Source organism: Stegostoma tigrinum, chromosome 27, assembly GCF_030684315.1.
Source record: "Stegostoma tigrinum isolate sSteTig4 chromosome 27, sSteTig4.hap1, whole genome shotgun sequence".
In the NCBI taxonomy this organism is placed as follows: Eukaryota; Metazoa; Chordata; class Chondrichthyes; order Orectolobiformes; family Stegostomatidae; genus Stegostoma; species Stegostoma tigrinum.
This window is the reverse complement of record NC_081380.1, coordinates 8,089,226-8,109,410: the sequence shown is the minus strand read 5'-3', so window position 1 is coordinate 8,109,410 and position 20,185 is coordinate 8,089,226. Positions and strand designations below refer to the sequence as shown.

Genomic DNA, 20,185 nt, shown 5'->3' with positions numbered 1-20,185 from the left:
GGAAGCCAATGGTTTTTGTCACGGCACACAAACAGCAAGAGAGGAGGGATAATTAGGGGCCAAAATGGGGACCTGTGGATGGAGGCAGTGGGCATGGCTATGATACTAAATGGCTAGTTTACATCTGAAGGTGCTGCAAAAGCCACAGTGAAGAAGGCGGTAACTGAAAGAATAGATGAACTAAAAAAAAATACTGCAACATGGACTAATAAGTCACCAAGACTGCATGGAGTTGAGGGCAAGGCAGAAATTGCAATGGTGGTGGCCAAAATCATCCATCCTCCTGACAGGATGCAAAGAAACTGGAGAATTCCACTTTTTAAAAAAAATCTTTCACAGGATGTGGATGTTGCTGGGCTGGCCAGTATTTACTGCTCATCCCTGTTTGTCCTGGAAAGGTGCGTTACCTTCTTGAAATGCTGCAGCCCATGTGAGGAAGGGAGCTTTTTGAGGAGCCATTTTCTCATTTGCACAACCTATAATTTAAACATATTTTATGTCTCTATCTCCCCTTTACCACACTAACACTCACTTTGTCCTTTGCTCTGCGTACCATGAAAATCTGTTCCACTCGCTTCTCTATCAATAGCATAAAACCATCATTTTTCAGCCCCTTTCTGTTCTGAAGAAGTCATGTCAGACTCAAAACTTTCAATTTGTTTTGATCTCTACAGATGCTGCCAGAACTGCTGAGCCTCTCAGTACTTTCTGTTTTTACATGCAGGACTTTAACCTTTATAAATCAAGGCAGAGAGTATAAACGTTAGGAAATTAATTTATAACCTTTAGAAAACATTGGTCCATCTCACTTAAGAGTGTTGTGTCTAATTCTGGTTACCACATTTTAGCAAACTTAAGAGGCTTGTAGCTAGGATAAAGTAAAAGGTTTGTTAACATAATTCCAGGGATGAGAAGAAGATAGACTTGTGAAGCCGGAGTAAGTCGCCTTAAGGGAAAAAAATGCTAAGCGGGAATTTAGTAAAGGAACTCAAAACCATGAGGGATCTGGACAGCACAGATAGGGAGAAGGGTTCCCTTTGGCAGCAGGATCAAGAACCAGAAGACATTGATTTAGAGACAGTAGGAACTGCAGATGCTGGAGAATCTGAGATAAGGAGGTGTAGAGCTGGATGAACTCTGCAGGCCAAGCTGCATCAGAGGAGCCAGAAGGCTGACATTTCAGGCCTAGACCCTCCTTTTCTGAAGAAGGGTCTAGGCCCAAAACGTCAACCTTCCTGCTGTTCTGATGCTGCTTGGCCTGCTGTGTTCATCCAACCCTGACATTGACTTAGAGCCAGTCACAAAAGAATTGAAGATGACATGCATAAATGTGGTTTTTATGCAATAAGTGGTTGGGAGCTAGAATGCACTTACTGAGAAGGTGGCGAAGGCTGTTCGACTGTGACTTTCAAAATCGCATTTGAACAGAAAGGATTTACAGGGTTACCAGAAAAGGGCAGAGCAGTGGAACTAACTGAATCCTGCATACAGTCAGCACACAAACACAACAAGCCAAATAGCCTCCTTTGTGGTGTATAAGCTTTTATGATTTTGCTTTTTAAATATGGAGCAGGGTCCTTTAATGCCTGCATCCGTATACTGGACACCTATTGTGGCAGTGAACCGGATAGAGCTTGCTCCATCATCCAAAAGAAATAAAGATAATTGTCATTGGGAAGAAAACTAACCAAACACTGGCACATCTCATCATTGTGCAGACATCCCTACTTGTTCGTATGTGGGCATAATCTGCACTAGCTGTGCAATTAACCAGTGCTCACTGCTTAGGCTCACATCTCACTGCTTACAGCAGTCATTTTGATTAAGTACAGAGCCTATAAGAACCTGTGGAACCATGCTTACAGGAATCCAGGCCCTTGGGCGACCAACGATAAAAAGGAAGAAAGATATACTCCTAAAAAAAGTAAACTGTGTTGAAGTAAAACAGCCACTTACCTGTCAGTTATTTCGACGTTTCTCACCTCCCACAAGGCTGAATAAAATGTGATCCCTGGTATAACCTTCAGATAAGTAAAAGGAAAATTCCTTTCCATTGATGCAGCAGTCATCTCATGCAAATCCAGGTAAGGAAAGAACCGTCGACCATAAACATCTTGCAAAGGGGGTGTTATTAAGGATAAATAGTATTGGTTTCATTAAATATAACAACTGACTTTGTTTCTTTATTCAGGCATTACAGTTAAAGATTTCTTCAAGAGTCTAAGGTGAAAGACTCACAGTGAAGAAAATTGGCAAGGCTGAAAATAGTAGAAGGAAATTGAGTGAGCAATAATTAGATGAAGTCAAACTTGAGACTGTAAAAGCCTGTAAACTGTGACAGTAGGACTTTAAATAATCTTATGAAAGTACTTGCAAAGAATTAAATAAAACCAACAGTTTTTGACTTTATCACAAGGATTGAGTGAGTAGGAACAGTGTGTAGGTTAGCTGATTTTGAGTTTAGAAAGAACAAGAGAGGGAAATTCAGCAGCAACAGAAATCTGTGTGAGAATATCAGAGAAAAAGAAAGGCATCAGAAGATGCAGGCAGAATCACCAAATGGAACTTAGAAGCGAACAGGGATTACCGAAAAGATGACAATTTTTTTTCTCCAACGCTAGAGTCTTAGAAGTATTCGAAAAACAAGTCCAGATGTGCAAGGAACATTCAAGTAAAGAGACAAGTAAGGAACATGAAACATACACACAACAAAAAACCCAGCCGATCAGGTACACCAGGGGCTAAAGCTTCCTGCATTATTCACAAAGTTTCTTAATGCTGATGATGGGTTAAAATGTCTCAAACCTTGCTGTCTTGGCTGAAGAAATCTCTGTCTGAGGTATCTAAAACTCCTGATTTACCACATCGGTTTGGAGTACTGTTGGTGTGGTGTCCACAGAACAGTCAAAATTTTAATGACAGATTATGGTTAGACCATCAAACTCCTGGAGAAAGGATATATTTTAGCCAAATACAAAATTAGAACAATAATTCAGATTTAGCTAGCAAGACGTTTCGAAAAAAAAAAGGATACATGCAACTCCTGCTCCCAATGCACAAACATTGCCAATGATCGATGATTCCGGAATGAAAATTGCAATGGCAAGTAAAATGAATGGGAGGTAAATCAATTTGATAGTTGTTATAAAGACAATGTACTTCATAGGAGACAGAAATACAGACATCCCCACACAGGCAAAAACGAGTGTAGTAAATCCCTGAATTTCTTTTAGGTTACGCAGTCCAAAAATCATTGAACCAATGAGGAGATAGATGATTCCAGTGAGAATTGTGAACAGGAGAGTGAGGTATGCGTACTTTACTGTTCCGATGCTCTTCTCCATAGCACCACCGAAATACCACAGCATAAGAACATTGCACACCAGCGCGCTCATACTCTTATGGATGAACACATAACTAAACAACTTGTACACTGTAGTTAAAAAAAAAGAAAAAGATGTTAGTGATAAATATACAATGTAGTTTTTAAACAATTGCACAGGTAGTGCAGAACTTAGCTTGTGATATCAGTGCTGCTGAACATTTATATCAATGAATATGGCAACAAATACCATGACAACGGTGATGTGGTCTGACTTCCCCTGATTATCCTGCCCTACAATGGAGCCACTAAATTTCAGGTATACTCCCCTGAAGAAGCTGTAATTGAAATCTCCTGCTAGAAATGTAGAGCTCTGTCTTGACAGAAATGAAGTAGGAGAAAAATGTTAGTCTGACTGGTTGTCTGTCTGAAGAATGGCAATCAAGCTCAGTCAGGTCTGGGGGAGTATCCCATCACAACAGTCGAGCGTTGGGTTTCATATAGGCTTGCCCTCTATATATACACCACATACCCAGCTTAAAGTCTTCCTAAAGCCAAAAATAAAAAAAAATGCACTTGCAAAGGTGTACTGAAATCACTAGAAATAAGAAAGATCACTACAGTAGTTAAGATCAAAAACAGAAAAATAGCTCATTTTAGTACAATGTTTTCCTCTCCAAATTTCTGCAAAGAAAAATGAAAACCTACCATACTGTACCTAAACTGTCCATTTAGGGCAAGAAAGCAGATTTTTACTACTCTGGCCTTATTCAATATTCCAGTTTTAAGATCAAGAGGTAGACAAATCACCATCATTTCCCTAATGTTGTTGCATCCAATGAGGTTAACAAAACCATACCAGGGTCCAGCTTGAGCTGCTACCTTAGACTTCAGACGAGACCAGAAGAAAGATTATCTGCAATAAATATATGTGGTTGGAGAGATGAGATTCACTGCTTACAATCACATGAAGAATGGTATGCAGATAACAAAATCATCATTTATTAGAACCTTTCTGTCAAGCAAAACAATTGGCTTCCAATTACTAGGCTGGGTAAGAGCAAAGTGGAATTTCATTTTTAAATAATCTTTCTGGATACATGAATAAGCTACAGGAGCAAAGTGACACACATAGGTTCTGTCTGCCTGCTCAGCTGGCGTGTGAAAGATTTTATCACAGTATCCAACAATGAGTAGGGTATTTTGCCCAGTGTGCTAGTAAACTTTATGCATCATTCAACACAATCAAAACTCTAATTGGTCATTTGATGCCTACAAAACAAGTGAACATATTTCAAAAGTAATTAATTGGCTGTGAAATGCTTGGCAGACTCCAGTGATCATGACAGGCGGAACTCAAACATTAATTACGAGGGTCTTGTGGCAGAGTCAACAGGTGTGAAGCTGGAAAAACACAGCAGGTCAGACAGCATCTGAGAAGCAGGAAAGTCAACATTTCAGGCCGAAACCCTTAGTCAGAACTGGGGAAGGGGAGGGGAGCACAGAAGTAAATGGAGAGGTTGGGGCTGGTGGGGGGGGTGTTAGGTGGCATGGTGATAGGTGGATGCAAGTAGGGGGTTATTGTGAATAGTCAGTGGGAAAGCTAGAGTGGATAGATGAGTAGGAAGACAGACGGGTTAGGTCATTAGGGGCAGCCCCGTGGTTCAGTGGTTAGCACTGCAGCCTCACAGCACGAGGGACCCGGGTTCGATTCCAGCCTCGGGCGACTGTCTGTGTGGAGTTTGCATGTTCTCCCTGGGTCTGTGTGGGCTTCCTCCGGGTGCTCCGGTTTCCTCCCACATTTCAAAGGTGTGCAGGCTAGGTGGATCGGTCATGCTAAATTGCTGGTAGTGTCCAGGGGTGTGTGAGTTATGGGGGATGGGTCTGGGTGGGATGCTCCAAGGGGCGGTGTGGACTTGCTGGGCCGAAGGGCCTGTTTCCACACTGTAGGGAATCTAACCTAATCTAATTTCAGGGAGCTGAGGAGGAGGGGGAGGGATTTTGAAGCTGGTGAAGGCAATATTGAGGCCATTGGGCTGTAAGCTCCCAAGGCAAACTGTCAAGTGTTGTTCCTCCAGTTTATGTTTGGCCTCATTTAGAGTGCAGGAGGCCGTAAGACTATAAGACATAGGAGTGGAAGTAAGGCCATTCGGCCCATCAGGTCCACTCCGCCATTTAAATCATGGCTGATGCGCATTTCAACACCACTTCCCTGCACTCTCCCCGTAGCCCTTGATTCCTTTTGAGATCAAGAATTTGTCGATCTCTGCCTTGAAGGCATCCAATGTCCCGGCCTCCGCTGCACTCTGCGGCAATGAATTTTACAAGCCCACCACTCTCTGGCTGAAGAAATGTCATCTCATTTCAGTTTTAAATTTACCCCCTCCAATTTTAAGGCTGTGCCCACGGGTCCTAGTCTCCCCGCCTAACGGAAACAACTTCCTAGCGTCCACCCCTTCTAAACCATACATTATCTTGTAAGTTTCTATTAGATCGCCCTTCAACCTTCTAAACTCTAATGAGTACAATCCCAGGATCCTTAGCCATTCATCACACGTTAAACCTACCATTCCAGGGATCATCCGTGTGAATCTCCGCTGGACACGCTCCAGGGCTAGTATGTCCTTCCTGAGGTGGAGGGGTGGCCAAGGGTGGGCATGTTGCCAATGAAGTGGAGTGAGAATTAAAATGGACGGCAACTGGAAGGTTGTGTTGGTTGGTGCGTGCAGAGCACAGATGCTCCGCAAACTGGTCCTCGAGTCTGTGTTTGGTCTCCCAGATACAGAGAGACCATACCAGGAGCAACAGATGCAATAGCTAAGTTTGGATGAAGGGTAGGTGAATCTCTGCCAGATCTGGAAAGATTGTTTGGGGCCTTGGATGCAAGTGAGAAGGGAGGTGTAGGGATAGGTGTTGCACTTCTTGAGGTTGCAGGGAAAGGTACTGGGCATCGGGAAGTTGGTGGAGAGTGTAGAGCTGACGAGGGAGTCGTGGAATGAACGGTCCCTATGGAAAGCAGACCGGAGTGGGGGGGTGAAGGAAACATCCTTTTGGTGGTGGGGTCAGATTGTAGATGGCGCAAGTGTCAGACCATGATGCATTGGATTTGGAGGTTTGGAGGATGTGGTGCATGAGGATAAGGGGACTCTATCTTTATTGTTGTAGGGGGGAGGGGGTTTGAGGGCAGAAGTGCAGTAAATGGAGGTGATGCAGTTGAAATAGAGCTGGGGAAATTATGCTCCCTAAAGTAGGAGGATATCTGGAACGTCCTGGATTAAATGCCTCATCGTGGGAGCAGATGCAGCAGAGATGGAGGAATTCAGCATATGGGATAGCATTTTTATAGGACAGCGGGTGAGAAGAGGTGTAGCCAAGGTAGTTGCGGGAGTCAGCGGGTTTGAAATGCATGTCAGTGGTGAGGCGGTTTCCAGAGACGGAGGCGGAGAGGTTCAGGAAGGGGAGGGAGGTGTCAGAAATGGTCCAAGTGAATTTGAGGGTGGGGTGGAAGGTGTTGGTGAAGTTGATGAACTGCTCGAGCTCCTCATGGGAGCACAAGGCACACCAATGGAGTCATTAATATCACGGAGAAAGAGGTGAGGGATGATGCCAGTGTTGTTGTGGAAGGGGGACCGTTCCTCAAATCCTACAAAGAAGCAGGCTAGCTCAGGCCCATGTGAGAGCCCAACACCACTCCTTCAGTTCGTTGGAAGTGGCAGGAATCAAAAGAAAAATTTTTGAGAGTGAGGACCAGTTCTGCCAACCAAATGAGAGTGTCAGTAGAGGGTGACCGGTTGGGCCTACAGGAGAGGAAGAACCGAGGGCTTTTAATACGGGTATAAGGGGACTGTACGTCCACGGTGAAGATGAGGAGTTGGGAGCCAGGGAAAAGGTGGAGGGTGAAGGTTGTGTCATGAATGTAGGTGGGGAGTTCCTGGACTCAGGGGGAAAGAATGGAATCAAGGTAAGAGGAGATGAGCTCGGTGGGGCAAGAGCAGACAGAGACAATGGGTCAACCAGGGCAGTCGGATTTATGGATTGTGGGAAAGAGATAGAAACAGGTGGTACAGGATTAGAGAACTATCAGGTTGGAGGCTATGGATGGGAGATCTCCTGAAGTGATGAAGTTGTTTATGGTCTGGGAGATGATGGCTCGGTGGTCAGAGGTGGGGTCAAGATCAAGGGGATGGTAGAAGGAGGTATCAGAGATTTGGCGTCTGGCCTCAGAGATGTAGATGTCAGTTCACCAGACAATGACCATGCTCCCTTATCGGCAGGTGTAGTTGTGAGGTTGGGGTTGGAGCGAAGGCAGTGGAGGTCTACACGTTCCGATGAGGAGAGGTTGGAGTACGTGAGAGGGATGGACAAATCTGAGTGATTGATGTCACGGCAGCAGTTTGAGAGGAAGAGGTTGAGGGAGGGTAGAAGGCCAAGAGGGGTGTTGGGATGAAGTTTGCTGGGGGGAACGGGAAGGGGTCATTAGAGCATGGGTTTAATTCCTGTTCAAGAAAATAGATGTGGAACTGGCAGAAAAAGAGCTCGACATCATGACATGCATGGAATATGTTGGTGTGTGGGCACAGGGGAATGAGTTTTTTTGCTGAGGACTAACCATTCAACCTCAGTGAGGGGGAAGTCTAGGGGTATGGTTAATACCTGGCAAGGCTTGGAACTGGGGCCAGGAGTAGGGGGCAAAGACTTCATCCAGAGTGGGTGTGCGTGCAGGAGCAGTCACGTGGGCAGAAGTAACCCAGTCACCAACGATGTCAGCAGTTACATGGACTTCAATGTCGGCAGAAACAGCAGTTACATGGTTTTCAACGTCAGCAGAAGTGGTGATCATGCCATCTATAGGAGTGATTGCAGCATCTGCATGGTCAATGGCATCAGGCTGATCCCAGAGAAAGTCAGAGATGTGGTTAGGATGAAGTATGATTGAGGAGGTCCATGTCTGGTGGTAAGTACGACAGAGTTTGGCATACTTATGGTCTTTGATGTTGGATAGAGTGAGGAAAAAGCATTTGTTGATGGTGTGGATCCTTCTGAGAACAAAGAACAATTGAGGTCCCCTGCAGATCTGGGAAAAAGAGGCCCTGAGCTCGGGCAAAGCTGAATGCTGGGAGAAAGATGTCAACGCATGGCAGAGCGCGTAGACCTGAGAATCCGCAGGGACAATCATTTCTAGAGGCACTGGAAGTACTGTAGATAACAATTGTCATGGTTGGGTCCAAATTGTGAAGGTCTGAACATTATTTGGTGTCCATGGGGGAGCGAGCCAGCTGTGTAGACAGGCACTGAGGAAGGAGGCCTGACAGTAGTAGCAAGATTGCTTCTGAATGTGGTTGAAGAGCTTCAGGGCAGAGGAGACAACTGGGGGGTTGCAGTGGGAGAGAGACTCACTGAGCTCTCTTCGGAGGGAGGATGAAAACTTCTTCAAGGTGGACATCCTTAGAAGAGACTTTGCAGTGTTGGTTATCAGTGATTTGGAGACAGTAAGGACTCCAGGTGCTGGAAGCCAGAGTCAATAGATGTAAAGCTGGAAATGCACAGCAGGTCAGACAGCATCCGAAGAGCAGGAAAGTGAACGTTTCGGGCCAAAACCCTTTGTAAAGGACTGGGGAGGGGGACGGGAGCACAGAAGTAAATAGAGGGAGGGAGGTGGGGCTTGGGGAAGGGTAGGTGGGATGGTGATAGGTGGATGCAGATGGGGAGTTATTGTGAATAGTCAGTGGCAAGCCTGGAGTGGACAGGTGAGTAGGAAGATGGATAGATTAGGTCAGGTCAGGGAAGCGAGGAGGAGGGGGAAGACTGGACATGGGCTAAGGCTGGGGATGGCAGGATTTTGAAGCTGGAGAAGTCAATATTGAGGACCTGGGCTGTAAGCTCCCAAGGCAAAATATGAGGTGTTGTTACTCCAGTTGACGTTTGGCCTCACTCTGACAGTGGAGGAGCCCAAGAAAGGATATGTTGCCAAGGGAGTGGGGAGAGGGAAGTAAAATGGATGGCAGCTGGAAAATTGGGTTAGTTGGTGTGTGCAGAGCTTAGATGCTCCACAAACTGGTCCTCAAGTCTGTGTTGTCTGCCTGATACAGAGAGACCGTATTGGGAGCAACGGATACAATAGATCAGGTTGAACGAAGGGTAGGTGAAACTCTGCCGGATCTGGCTTCAAATCCCATTGTTGCAGATCTGTGTTATAACACGTTTGAATGAGTTCATAAAAATCCATGAATGAACATTATTGCTTCCTTCCTTGAAATTTTAAAGGAATTTACTTGTTTCATTGATTCCCAGTTTATGGTTTCCATACTGCTGAGGCAGCATTTGGGCGATCAGAGGCGAACACATTGCAATTCCTAAAACCTCAGCTGAAAAGCTCTTGTGGTGCAGTGGTAGTGTCCTTGCCTCTGAGTCAGGAGACCCAGCTTCTAGTCATACCTGCACCACGTGTGTTGTCAAACACATCTGGGCAGGTTGACTAAAAATGCCTGAAATTGCAGATATTTTTATTTTCCAAGATTGTGCATGGTTCCATACGAGAACACAAGAACTAACAGCTGCAGTGGCTCAAGTGACCCTTCATGTTGCTTCACCATTGAACAGGACCATGATCAATCTTTTACCATTATTTCACCTTCCTGCACAATCCCTTTGTACCCAGTACTCCAGTGACCTTTGTCTCAAATACATAAAACAATTGCTTTCTGAGGCAGAGAACAGCAAAATTTCACAACCATTTGAACAAATAAATTCCTCTTCATCTCAGTTCTCAGTGACCAGCCTGTCATTAGCAATCATCCATTACCAAGTATGACTGACCACCTAGGAAAGGCAGGGGACGTCTTTTAACATGGGAATACTGTTGCAGATCAGTAGATACATGGTCCTTGACGAAAGTGGATTCCATTCCATTGACAAGCAAACCTCAGTGCCTGGAGATCTCCCTGTTATTGAAGCTGTTGATATTGCACAAGGGTCTTTTGCTAGGAACACTGTTAAGAATTTGTTTTGGGTTGTACTTTGTCTGTTCCTTCCCTGTGACTTTACCATCATGGTGCCCCTGCCAGAAGTTGAGAACTCTTTATGGCATCACTCACAGGATCAACAAAATACTCAATACTCTCTACTGCAGCAAGGAGGCAGTCCACGGAAAGCCCATTATTCCAGGATTGTGACACTGTGTTCTTGATCCTGAAAGATTGTCTCAGCAATTTTTAATACCTAATCAGTATTTGCTCAGCTGATTATTGTGCTTCAACTTCTGTGCAATCATAAATCTTGTAAATGAGCCTGACTACTATATTTTGCACAACCTGACTTATCAGTGTTTTCCAATTTTCAGAGGAGCATGCTTACAGTCTAGCCATGGATCAGTGATAAACATCCTGATACTCCAGAGCAGTATAGGGGAATTTGGGCATGGTTGGACACGCCTTGTTTCAATGAGACGTTAAGCCAAGCTCCCATCTACCTGTCTCCGAAGTGATTGTAAAAGACCCCATGGCACTGTTTTAACTCCTTTCTAACGCCCTCAGCAACATTTATCCCTCAGCCTACATCACTTTAACTGATTATCTGGTAATAATGTGACAACTAATTATGTAATTATGTTTTTGGGACCTAACTGTGTGAAATTTGGCTGCCCGGTTTTCTACATGACATCAGTAGTTATTAGTTGTAAAATAAGTTTGGACATCCTGAGATCATGAAAGGCACTATATAAATGCAAATTTTTCTTTTCATTCTCTTTCAGGATCTCTAACAACCTCTAATGGCGTAAAATTATAAATAGAAACTCTTGACATGCTTCTTCCAAACAGAGCAGATATAAGGAAGTACATTTCTGATTTCAGGATATGGCAACACACGTATGCTCTTTGCTTCCCTTAGTGAGCAGTGTTTCTTTCTTCCCCCAATGTGGCTCCCACATTCCTGGATTTCATTCAACATTGAGACTAAACTTCTGCATTGGATACACGGGAAGACTCAGCTGCTATGTCACTGATCCTAATTTTAAAAGTAATTTTGATCAGCGTTAAACCCTTTCACCAATGCACCATGTCCCCTCACTGCTATTCCCTACCAAGCCTGTGATTGACCTACTAGTGTAAATAGCTATTCAGCTTTAGTGACAGTCTGTTTCCTGGCCAGGAATGTACCCCATCTGAGCATCACATTCTGCATGACTTCTGGATCTAAAAGCGACATCCACTCAGTCACTTAATTTTTCGGCCCCACCCATCTCCTGTATCTTCATTTCCACAGAAATTCCTTAGTTGGTGCTTCTACCTTCTATAAACCTAAGCCTAGCCAAAACTCTGCAGCCTACATTTTAACTCTGTCATATTCACCCAGCACTCCTGTATTTGCTGACCTACACTGGCTCCCAGTTAAGCCGCACCTCAAGTTTAAAATTCTCATCCTGGTTTTAAAATCTCTCCACAGCCTCATCCCTGCCTATCTCCACAGTCCCATAAACTTCAGAGATGTCTGAACACTTCTAATTCTGATCCTTTGTATGTTCCAGATTTAAATTACTCCATTATTGGTAGCTTTGCCTTTATTTGCCAAAGCTCTAAGTTCTACACTTGCCTCACTAACCTCTTTACCTCTCTTCTCTCCTATAAGCTGCACCTTAAAAACTCTGTTTGATCAAGCTTTTGATCATATGCTGTAATATCTCAATTACGTTACTTGGTGTCAGATTTTGTTTGATAAGGTTCCCATGAATTGTCTTGGAACATTTAGCTCTTTCTCCATCATACGTAGACCCTTAGGGATCAAGGAACCACTCTAGTTGGCTGGGTTCTGAGGTGGTCAGTAAGTCCAGAGCAGATACTGCCACATGTAGGATATCTGGCACTCAAAGGGTAGATAGGAAGGGATGTTTGGACATTCAGACATATGCTCCAATGCCTTGACTTATCTCTGCATACTCACAACAAACAATCTCAATGGGATCACTGCATTCCCAAATAAAAAATATACAATTTTGTTTGTGGCAAGCCGGGGTCTCCCAGGTCAGTGAATATGTCTGGCCCGTTCATGTATACTTTGAGGGTTCCTTTTCCCTTGTCTTCCTGACAGTGTCCTGCCACAACTGATTTCAAATCAGAATGACGTTAGACATTCAAATAACATGGTCTGCTCAGCAGAACTAATTTTAAATGACTGGTGTCTCAATGCTGGGCAAATTAGCTTGGGAGAAGACACTGCTGTTGTATTGTCTTTCTTGCCAGTGGATTTGGAGCACCTTGCAAAGGTAATTCTCCAGTGCTTTGAGGTACCTGCTGTAGACTGTACAAGTCTCTGAAACCTATGAAAAAGCAAAAATCACCGCTGCTCGGTAAATCATGACCTTAGTCTTCGGTTTTAGATCCTCGCCCTCAAATACCCTTTCCCTAAGGGGGCTGAAAACCGAGCTGGTACAATGGAAGTGACGGTGAATTTTTCCAATATTTGCTTTTGTCAAAGGAAGTCTCCCATGATGTGAAAATTGTTACCATTGCTCTTAATCCATCTTATGCGGGACATACAGGCAGTAATTTGGGAGGAATTTTGTTACAGGAACTGACTGGAAGAGGGCCTCTGTTTTTCAGGTGTTCAGTGAAAGGTGTATTTTCCTCATTTGCTTCAAGGAAGGAAGTAACAATGCCGAAGAGCTCATCAAAAATGGTCGTGATGTTCCGTTCCAAATCAAGACAATGTTTTCTACATTGGCCGTACTCCAGGTCCTAAATGCTTTTCTGATATTATGTGATAGTCAAAGTATCACAACAGTCCACTGCAATCGTGACACACTTTACTCCCTTGCTGAGTCTGTATCTGGTTCAGCTGGTTTTACAGCTTCAGCCTGTTTTCATCCAGAGGTCACATACACATCCATACAACTCTATGTACAGACCATGCTAATATCTCACATCAACATGCATTAACTCATCACATAGCTAATCTTCCAAATGTTTTGAAGATTGGGGAATATCACAGATTATTATAGGGTCGGTAGGCGTTCTTCAGCCCGTTGTGCCAGTGGTAGCACCCCAAGGTCATCTCACCTAGCATCTTTCTCCCTATAACCAGGTACATTGATCCTCCTCAGATAAAGACCTTATGCCCTGTTGAAGGCCTCAACTGCCCTGGAACAATTTCAAGCACAGCATTCCAAAACCTAACCACTCAGACGTGGAAAGATATTTCCTCATGCCTTCGTTGCCACAATCAAACAAAGCTTAGATATTTCACGCCACTGAAGTGCATAGAGCCTGACTGTATCAGACCCTTCCAACACTGACCATTGCTATGTCCAGCATGACTCCCCTTCCCCCTTACCTTGCAGGCGGCTGGTGAAGTGGCCCAGGGTGAAGGTGTGCTCATCGAACATCTTGTACCTGCAGGTCAGGTAGAACATGATCCACCCGAGCAGGGCTGTGGAGACGGTGGCACAGGGCAGCACAGGGATCACAGACTTCACCATCCGCACCAGGCTGGGCGGTGGCGCATGCTGCTGCTGCTGTTGTTGTTGCTGTAGCTGTTGTTGTTGGTGATGGTGATGGTGATGATGATGGCCAGGAGCATGAGGAGGCTGCACCTCGCTCCTGTCCGCCATGGCCCGCTGGCTCTCTGGAGATTCGGTGCGAAGACGAAGAAGAGGAAGAGGCGGCGGCAGCGGAGGGCCGGGCCGAGTTGGTAGCGGGCGCTGCGTCTGACGGCAGGCGAGCACTAATTTACAGTCCGGCTTCACAGGCCCCAAAGTGACGCAGTACGCATGCGCGCCGGCCTCGGTGCTGCCCGTTGTCATGGCAACCAGCTACTGTCCGCCCAAGACAACTGCAAACTTCAAATATTGTTCCACATTAGATCATGGCACCACTATGTAACTATATTGACATTATCTCATCAGTTGTTGAAACACGATTATTTTAATTCTGAAGTATGTCTTCTTCCTGCTTCTCTCTAACTTGTTGCTTGGCCCCAATAGAAAGATCGACCTGGCATTTCTTTAACGAAATGAAGAACTGAAGATGCTGGAAATCTGAAACAAAAACAGTTCTGGCATCATCTGTGGAGAGACAGCACAGTTTGTGTTTCGTGTCCAAACCAAAGAACTGCAGATGCTGGAAATCTGCTCCTTTACAGCCAACTTAAGTGCTTTTTAAAGTGTGGCCACTAATGTGAGATTGAAACATCAGCAAACAGTATGTGCACAGCAAACTCACACAAACACAAATATGGTAATAATGAAATAATCTTTTTTTTCCTGATGTTAATTCAACTACGTACGCTGCCCAGGACACTGGGGACAACTCTGCTCTTTGAGGTAGCGCCTTGGGATCATTCACTTTCAAATGAGGTGAGGGTCCCTCGATTTAATAGCCCATAGAATTGTACAACACAGAAACAGACCATACAGTGCAACTTGTCCATGCCAACCAGATATTCTAAATTAATCTAGTCTCATTTGCCAACATTTCACTGATATCCCTCGAAAACCTTATTCACGTACCCATCCATATGCCTTTAAAATGTTATAATCATAATTCATCTGTCCTATCTTCCTCTTTTGTACTCACTGAATGTAGCTCTGGGAGTTTTCCAGCGTTTACTATCTTTGAGGTTGTCCGTGTTAATTTTCTATCTAGCTCCCTAAATTCTGATTTCAGGGCGCCTTTCCCCATCTTACTTATGTTGTTAGTACTAATATGGATCATGACTTTGATTGTACCCCACCCGCTGAATGCCCTGCAGCTCCTCAGTCACTTCCTTGATCCCAGAACCAGACACAATCTACTATCCTGGAGTCATACTGATGGCCTGAGCTGGTAGCGGGCGCTACCAGTAGAATGTAGATGTACCAGTAGGGAGTAGAATGTAGATTTACGAGAATGATATCTGAACTTCAGGTGTTAAGTTATGAGGAGAGAGTTTCCCTAGAATTTACAAGGTTAAGGGACGATCTGATTGAAGTCTTCAAGACATTGACAGGAAAAGACAGGGTGGATAAAGCTAAACTACTTCCACTGGTTGAGGAACTAGGGGATCATAATCTGAGAATTAGGGTGAGATTGTACAGGACGGATGTTAGGAAGCACTTCTACATACAATTAATGGTAGATGTTTGGAACTCCTTTCCTCAAAATGTCTGCCTGCTATGCTAACTAAAAAATGCCCCTCAGTACTGCCCTTACACTACAATTCCCTCCCTTCTGTATAGATGGGCTACCTGTGGTGCTATGTGCTCGATTGTTGCTGCTCTCCTACAAGGATCCCACCACTATCCAGAATGGGAAAGTGATTAGTAGTGAGACCCTGCATCTACCTGTCTGTTTCTCTTGGTCAGTCTGGTGATCTACATTCCCTATCTGTCTGCTTGGCCCCAGCTGCAAAATGACAACTTCTCTGAACATCATTTCCTTGTAGTTCTCTGCCTTATAGATACAGTCCACAGTGACTTCTGCCACTCCAGTGCCAAAATTCAGAGCTCAAGCTTTTGCAGCTGGTGACACTTGTACACATAGGTTCATTTAGGTCAGAGATATGTTCATGGCTCCCAATGCCACCAGATTTACAGGTATTTACTCAGTGATTTCTGCTTCCTCCCCTCACAACTTCTTCTTCACTTGCTTAGGCCCCACATTCTTTCCATTTAAACCCATCTACGCTTCAAGCTCTTTCTTCCTTTTTGATACTGCACAAATCCACAATACTCGATCAAGTGTCCATTCATTCCTTCCTAATGTTTCTTTTTCATTCCAATGCACCTTGATATGCTTACATATTTCAAATGGTATATAAATGTAAATTATTGTTGTCTTTTCTCTGAACTCTGTTCAGAAATTAAATCTGTCAGCTTCTTCACAAATAGACTGCACAACGGGCAGTTTGAGTGCAACTTCACATTTTGATTTCTACAAAATAAAATCTGTGAGAGTATAGTGCTCCCTTACTACTGTACTGGAGTTACAGCGTTGATTTTTGTTATCAAGCATTAGAGTGAGACTTGAACCCAGAGGCAACTGAACTATGCCTTTACACTAAAAATCCCTCTCTTCCTGGTAATGTCATGAAATATGTACATATAATTACATATTACTGTATGTGTTTGTGTATTATGAAGCGGATACATATGGAACTATATATTATATATATTTCCGATGACAGGCAAGAAACATCAATTCTGTTTCTCTCTCTGAGATGATGTCAGATCTATTTCTCCTTGGAATATTTCAATCATTTTGTTTTATTTATTTCAAGATTTACAGTATTCAAAGTATTTTTGTCTGTTTTAATCGTTTTGTTAACAATCCTTGGACTGGAGGACTGCAAATCAAGGTTGTAGTATAAAAGAGTGAAGTATGATTATTCTATGCTAATGATACACAATACACATCATAAGAGTAGCAGTGCACTATCACATGATTTTGTTCAGATTTGTAGCCACTTAGCAAAATGATGCCACTGTAAGGTGTTATTTAATAAAGTTAATTCTTTCCATATATTGGCAGACTAAATATTCTTTAGCACAAGACCAAGAATATTATAAACACTACTTATTGTGGTTATCAATAGGATGATTAAGTGATAAATGTGAAATAATTAAACTCTGAATCATAAGTGGCTTCTTTCCATTGAAGCTTAAACAATAACTTTCAAATTATGACAAATCGAATATTAAAGGAAGTCTAGATCTATAGAATGGTAGTTAGAAAAAGTCTAATTTGCTACCCCACAATTCTGAACCACGACAACATTTCAAAACAAATTAACTGTTCTTAAGTACATGAAAAGAACAAAGGAATGGCACAAAAGACTATAATGGGTATAATCTGCCATTGCAGAGCCAATTATGGAGCCCAACGTAAGCAAGAAAGCTAATGGAATGTGGCAATATATTCTAGAGGACTGGAAAATAAAGATACAGACGCTATGCTGCAGTATACAAAATTCAGGATACCTCCATTGGAGTAATATGAGCAGATCTGGGCACCACACCTTAGGAAAGGTATATTGACCTGTCAGGGAGTAGAATGTAGATTTACGAGAATGATATCTGAACTTCAGGTGTTAAGTTATGAGGAGAGAGTTTCCCTAGAATTTACAAGGTTAAGGGACGATCTGATTGAAGTCTTCAAGACATTGACAGGAAAAGACAGGGTGGATAAAGCTAAACTACTTCCACTGGTTGAGGAACTAGGGGATCATAATCTGAGAATTAGGGTGAGATTGTACAGGACGGATGTTAGGAAGCACTTCTACATACAATTAATGGTAGATGTTTGGAACTCCTTTCCACAAATGACAATGGATGCTGGTCAGTTGTTAAATTTAAAACTGAGATAGACAAGTTTTTATTAAGCAATGGTATTAATAGATGTGGGCCAAAATCAAACGTATAAGGAGATAAGGCACGGATCAACAAGATCTCATTGAATGCTGGAGCAGAGTTGAGGAATTGATTGGCCTACTCCTGTTCCTATATTCCTATGACATGGTTATGAGGAGATTAAATCTGGGAACTGAATATTCAGGAGGATGTTACTTTCCAAAAGAGCAGGTAGGAGGGAAAGGGTGATGGGGTATCTTTGTTAATACAGGATAGATTCAGTATAAAACAAGAAATTATCTTGAATCGAAAGATGTGGAATCCATATGGGTGAAGATAAGAAATAACCAGGGAGGACTCTGGTGGGTACAATTTATAGGCCCCGTGACAGTAACTTTAGTGGAGACAGAGAAATCAAGAGATAATGGTGCATGTAAAAAGGCAGGATTTACTTTGAGAGTCAGAAAACATGGCTCGGACGCAACTGTACTAAACAAAGATAAGGACAATTGCAAATAATGAGGTCAGAGTTGGCTGGAGTGTACTGGGAAATGAATTTAGCAGAAAAGACAGTTGATGAATAATAGCACATATATATAAGAACATAGTACATGACTTATAGCAAAGTTATTATCCCAGTGAGGAAAAAGGATTCTGGGAAGGAAATAAATCAACATTATTAACCAAGGAACTTGAGGGCAGTATCGAATTGAAAGAAGAAACATACAATGTAGCATAGATGGTGGGCAGCCAGGATTGGGAAAATCTGAAAAACGAAGAAAAGTTAACCTGAAAAAGGGAGAAATTAAACATTAATGGTAAAATAGCAAGTGATAACAAAACTAACTGCAAGCGCTTCTTTAAATATCCAAAAAGGACGACAAAATGCAAAGTGAACATCAGCCCCTTAGAGAATAAGCCTGGGGAGATAATAATGTGAAATCAGGAAATGACAAAGGTGTTGAATAATTACTTTGCATGAGTCTTCATGGTAGGAAACATGAATACTAAACATTCAAGAGGAATTAAATACAATAACTACCAATAGTGAGAACATACTAAGGTGGCAAGGTAGCTCAGTGGTTAGAACTGCTGTCTCACAGCACCAGGAACCCATGTTCAATTCCATATCTTTGTGGGTTTCCACTGGGTTCTCTGGGTTCCTCCCACAGTCAAAAGATGTGCAAATTAGGTGGATTTCCCATGCTAAATTGCCCACAGTTTCCAGGGATGTATAGGTTAGGTGGATTAGCTGATGGAAATGCAGGGATTAGGGTAAAGAGGTGAGTCTGAATGTGGTCTTTTTGGGCCACATGGCCTGTTTCCACACTGAATGGATTCTATGAAATTTAGTGGAGCTAAAAACCAATAAGTCCTCTGGGCTTGATAGGGTGCCCTCTAGAAATTAAAGGAATAGCTGCAGAGATAGTGAATACATAGATAGTTGTCTTCCAAGAAGTATTTGATTCTGAAAAAGTCACAGAGGACTGGAAAACTGTCAGAGTAGCATTCATTTTCAAAAATGTAACTGTCGGCCAATTAGCTTAACATCCATCATTGGGGGACATTGCAGTCTAGTATAAAGGATGCAATAGCATAACATTTAGAAATGCAGAATATAGTCCAGCAAAGTCAGCATGCTCCACGAAAGGGTAATCACATCTGGCAAATGTATTAGAATTCCTAGAGTAAGTAACGAACAGGATAGCTAAAGGGTAACAGTGGGTGTAATATTTTTAATATCTAAAAACCATTTGCTAAGGTACCTCAAATTAGGTGACTTAATAAGAGTTCATGATACTGGGGGTAATATATTAACATGGTTAGATGGTTAGCTAACCAATAGAAGACTGAAAGCTGAAGGAAATGGGAGGCATTTTCAGGGTGGCAACCTGTAACTAGTGGAGTACTGCATTGATCAGTGCTGGCCCACAATTATCTACTAAAATATATTTCACAAGATATATTAATGAATTGGATGGGGGTCGTGGATGTACAATGCCAACTTTGTGCATAATGAAAAAATAGGTGTGAAGGCAAGTGTTGAGGATGACATAGAATCTACAGAGGAATATAGAAAGATTGAGTGCGCAAAAACTTCATAGATGAATATAATCTGGGAAAATGTGAGGTTATTCATTTGGAAGCCAAGAATATAGGAGCTGAATATTATTTGAATGGAAAAGAGTGTAGGAAACTACAGCGCAAAGAGATTTGGGAGTCCTCATGCATGAATCACAAAAAGCCAGCACACACGTTCACACAGTAATGGGAAAGTTAATGGAATGTTGGCCTGTATTTCTAAGGGAATGGAGTATAACACTAGGCAATAAAAACCAGAAGAACTACAGATGCTGAAGCAACACTTCATCTGCACTGCCCAGAATCTAGTTGACTGCATTCGCTGCACACAATGTGTCCTGCTTGACATTGGCGAAATGAAACATACACTTGGCGACTGCTTCGCAGAACATCTATGTTCTGCTCGCAAAAAAGATCCTGAACTACCTGTTGCCTGCCACTTTAACACACCACCCTGCTCCCTG

At 43.0% G+C, this 20,185-nt stretch overlaps 1 protein-coding gene across 3 annotated transcripts in view; it reads right to left on the bottom strand.

Moving 5' to 3' along the window:
- The window catches only part of rhbdd2 (rhomboid domain containing 2), an 84,247-nt gene that overhangs the window by 43,997 nt on the left and 20,065 nt on the right, over positions 1 to 20,185 (bottom strand). For 2 of the 3 annotated variants that reach the window (XM_048557597.2, XM_048557599.2), the window contains exons 2-4: positions 13,649 to 14,351; positions 3,035 to 3,433; positions 1,957 to 2,113 (exon numbers count right to left, since the gene is read on the bottom strand). In XM_048557597.2, the coding sequence (XP_048413554.2) occupies positions 1,957 to 2,113; positions 3,035 to 3,433; positions 13,649 to 14,117 (1,025 nt within the window). In that variant the 5' untranslated portion in view covers positions 14,118 to 14,351. Of the gene's footprint in view, positions 1 to 1,956; positions 2,114 to 3,034; positions 3,434 to 13,648; positions 14,354 to 20,185 lie in introns of those variants that run through there. The other variant, XM_048557598.2, reaches the window with a different exon arrangement.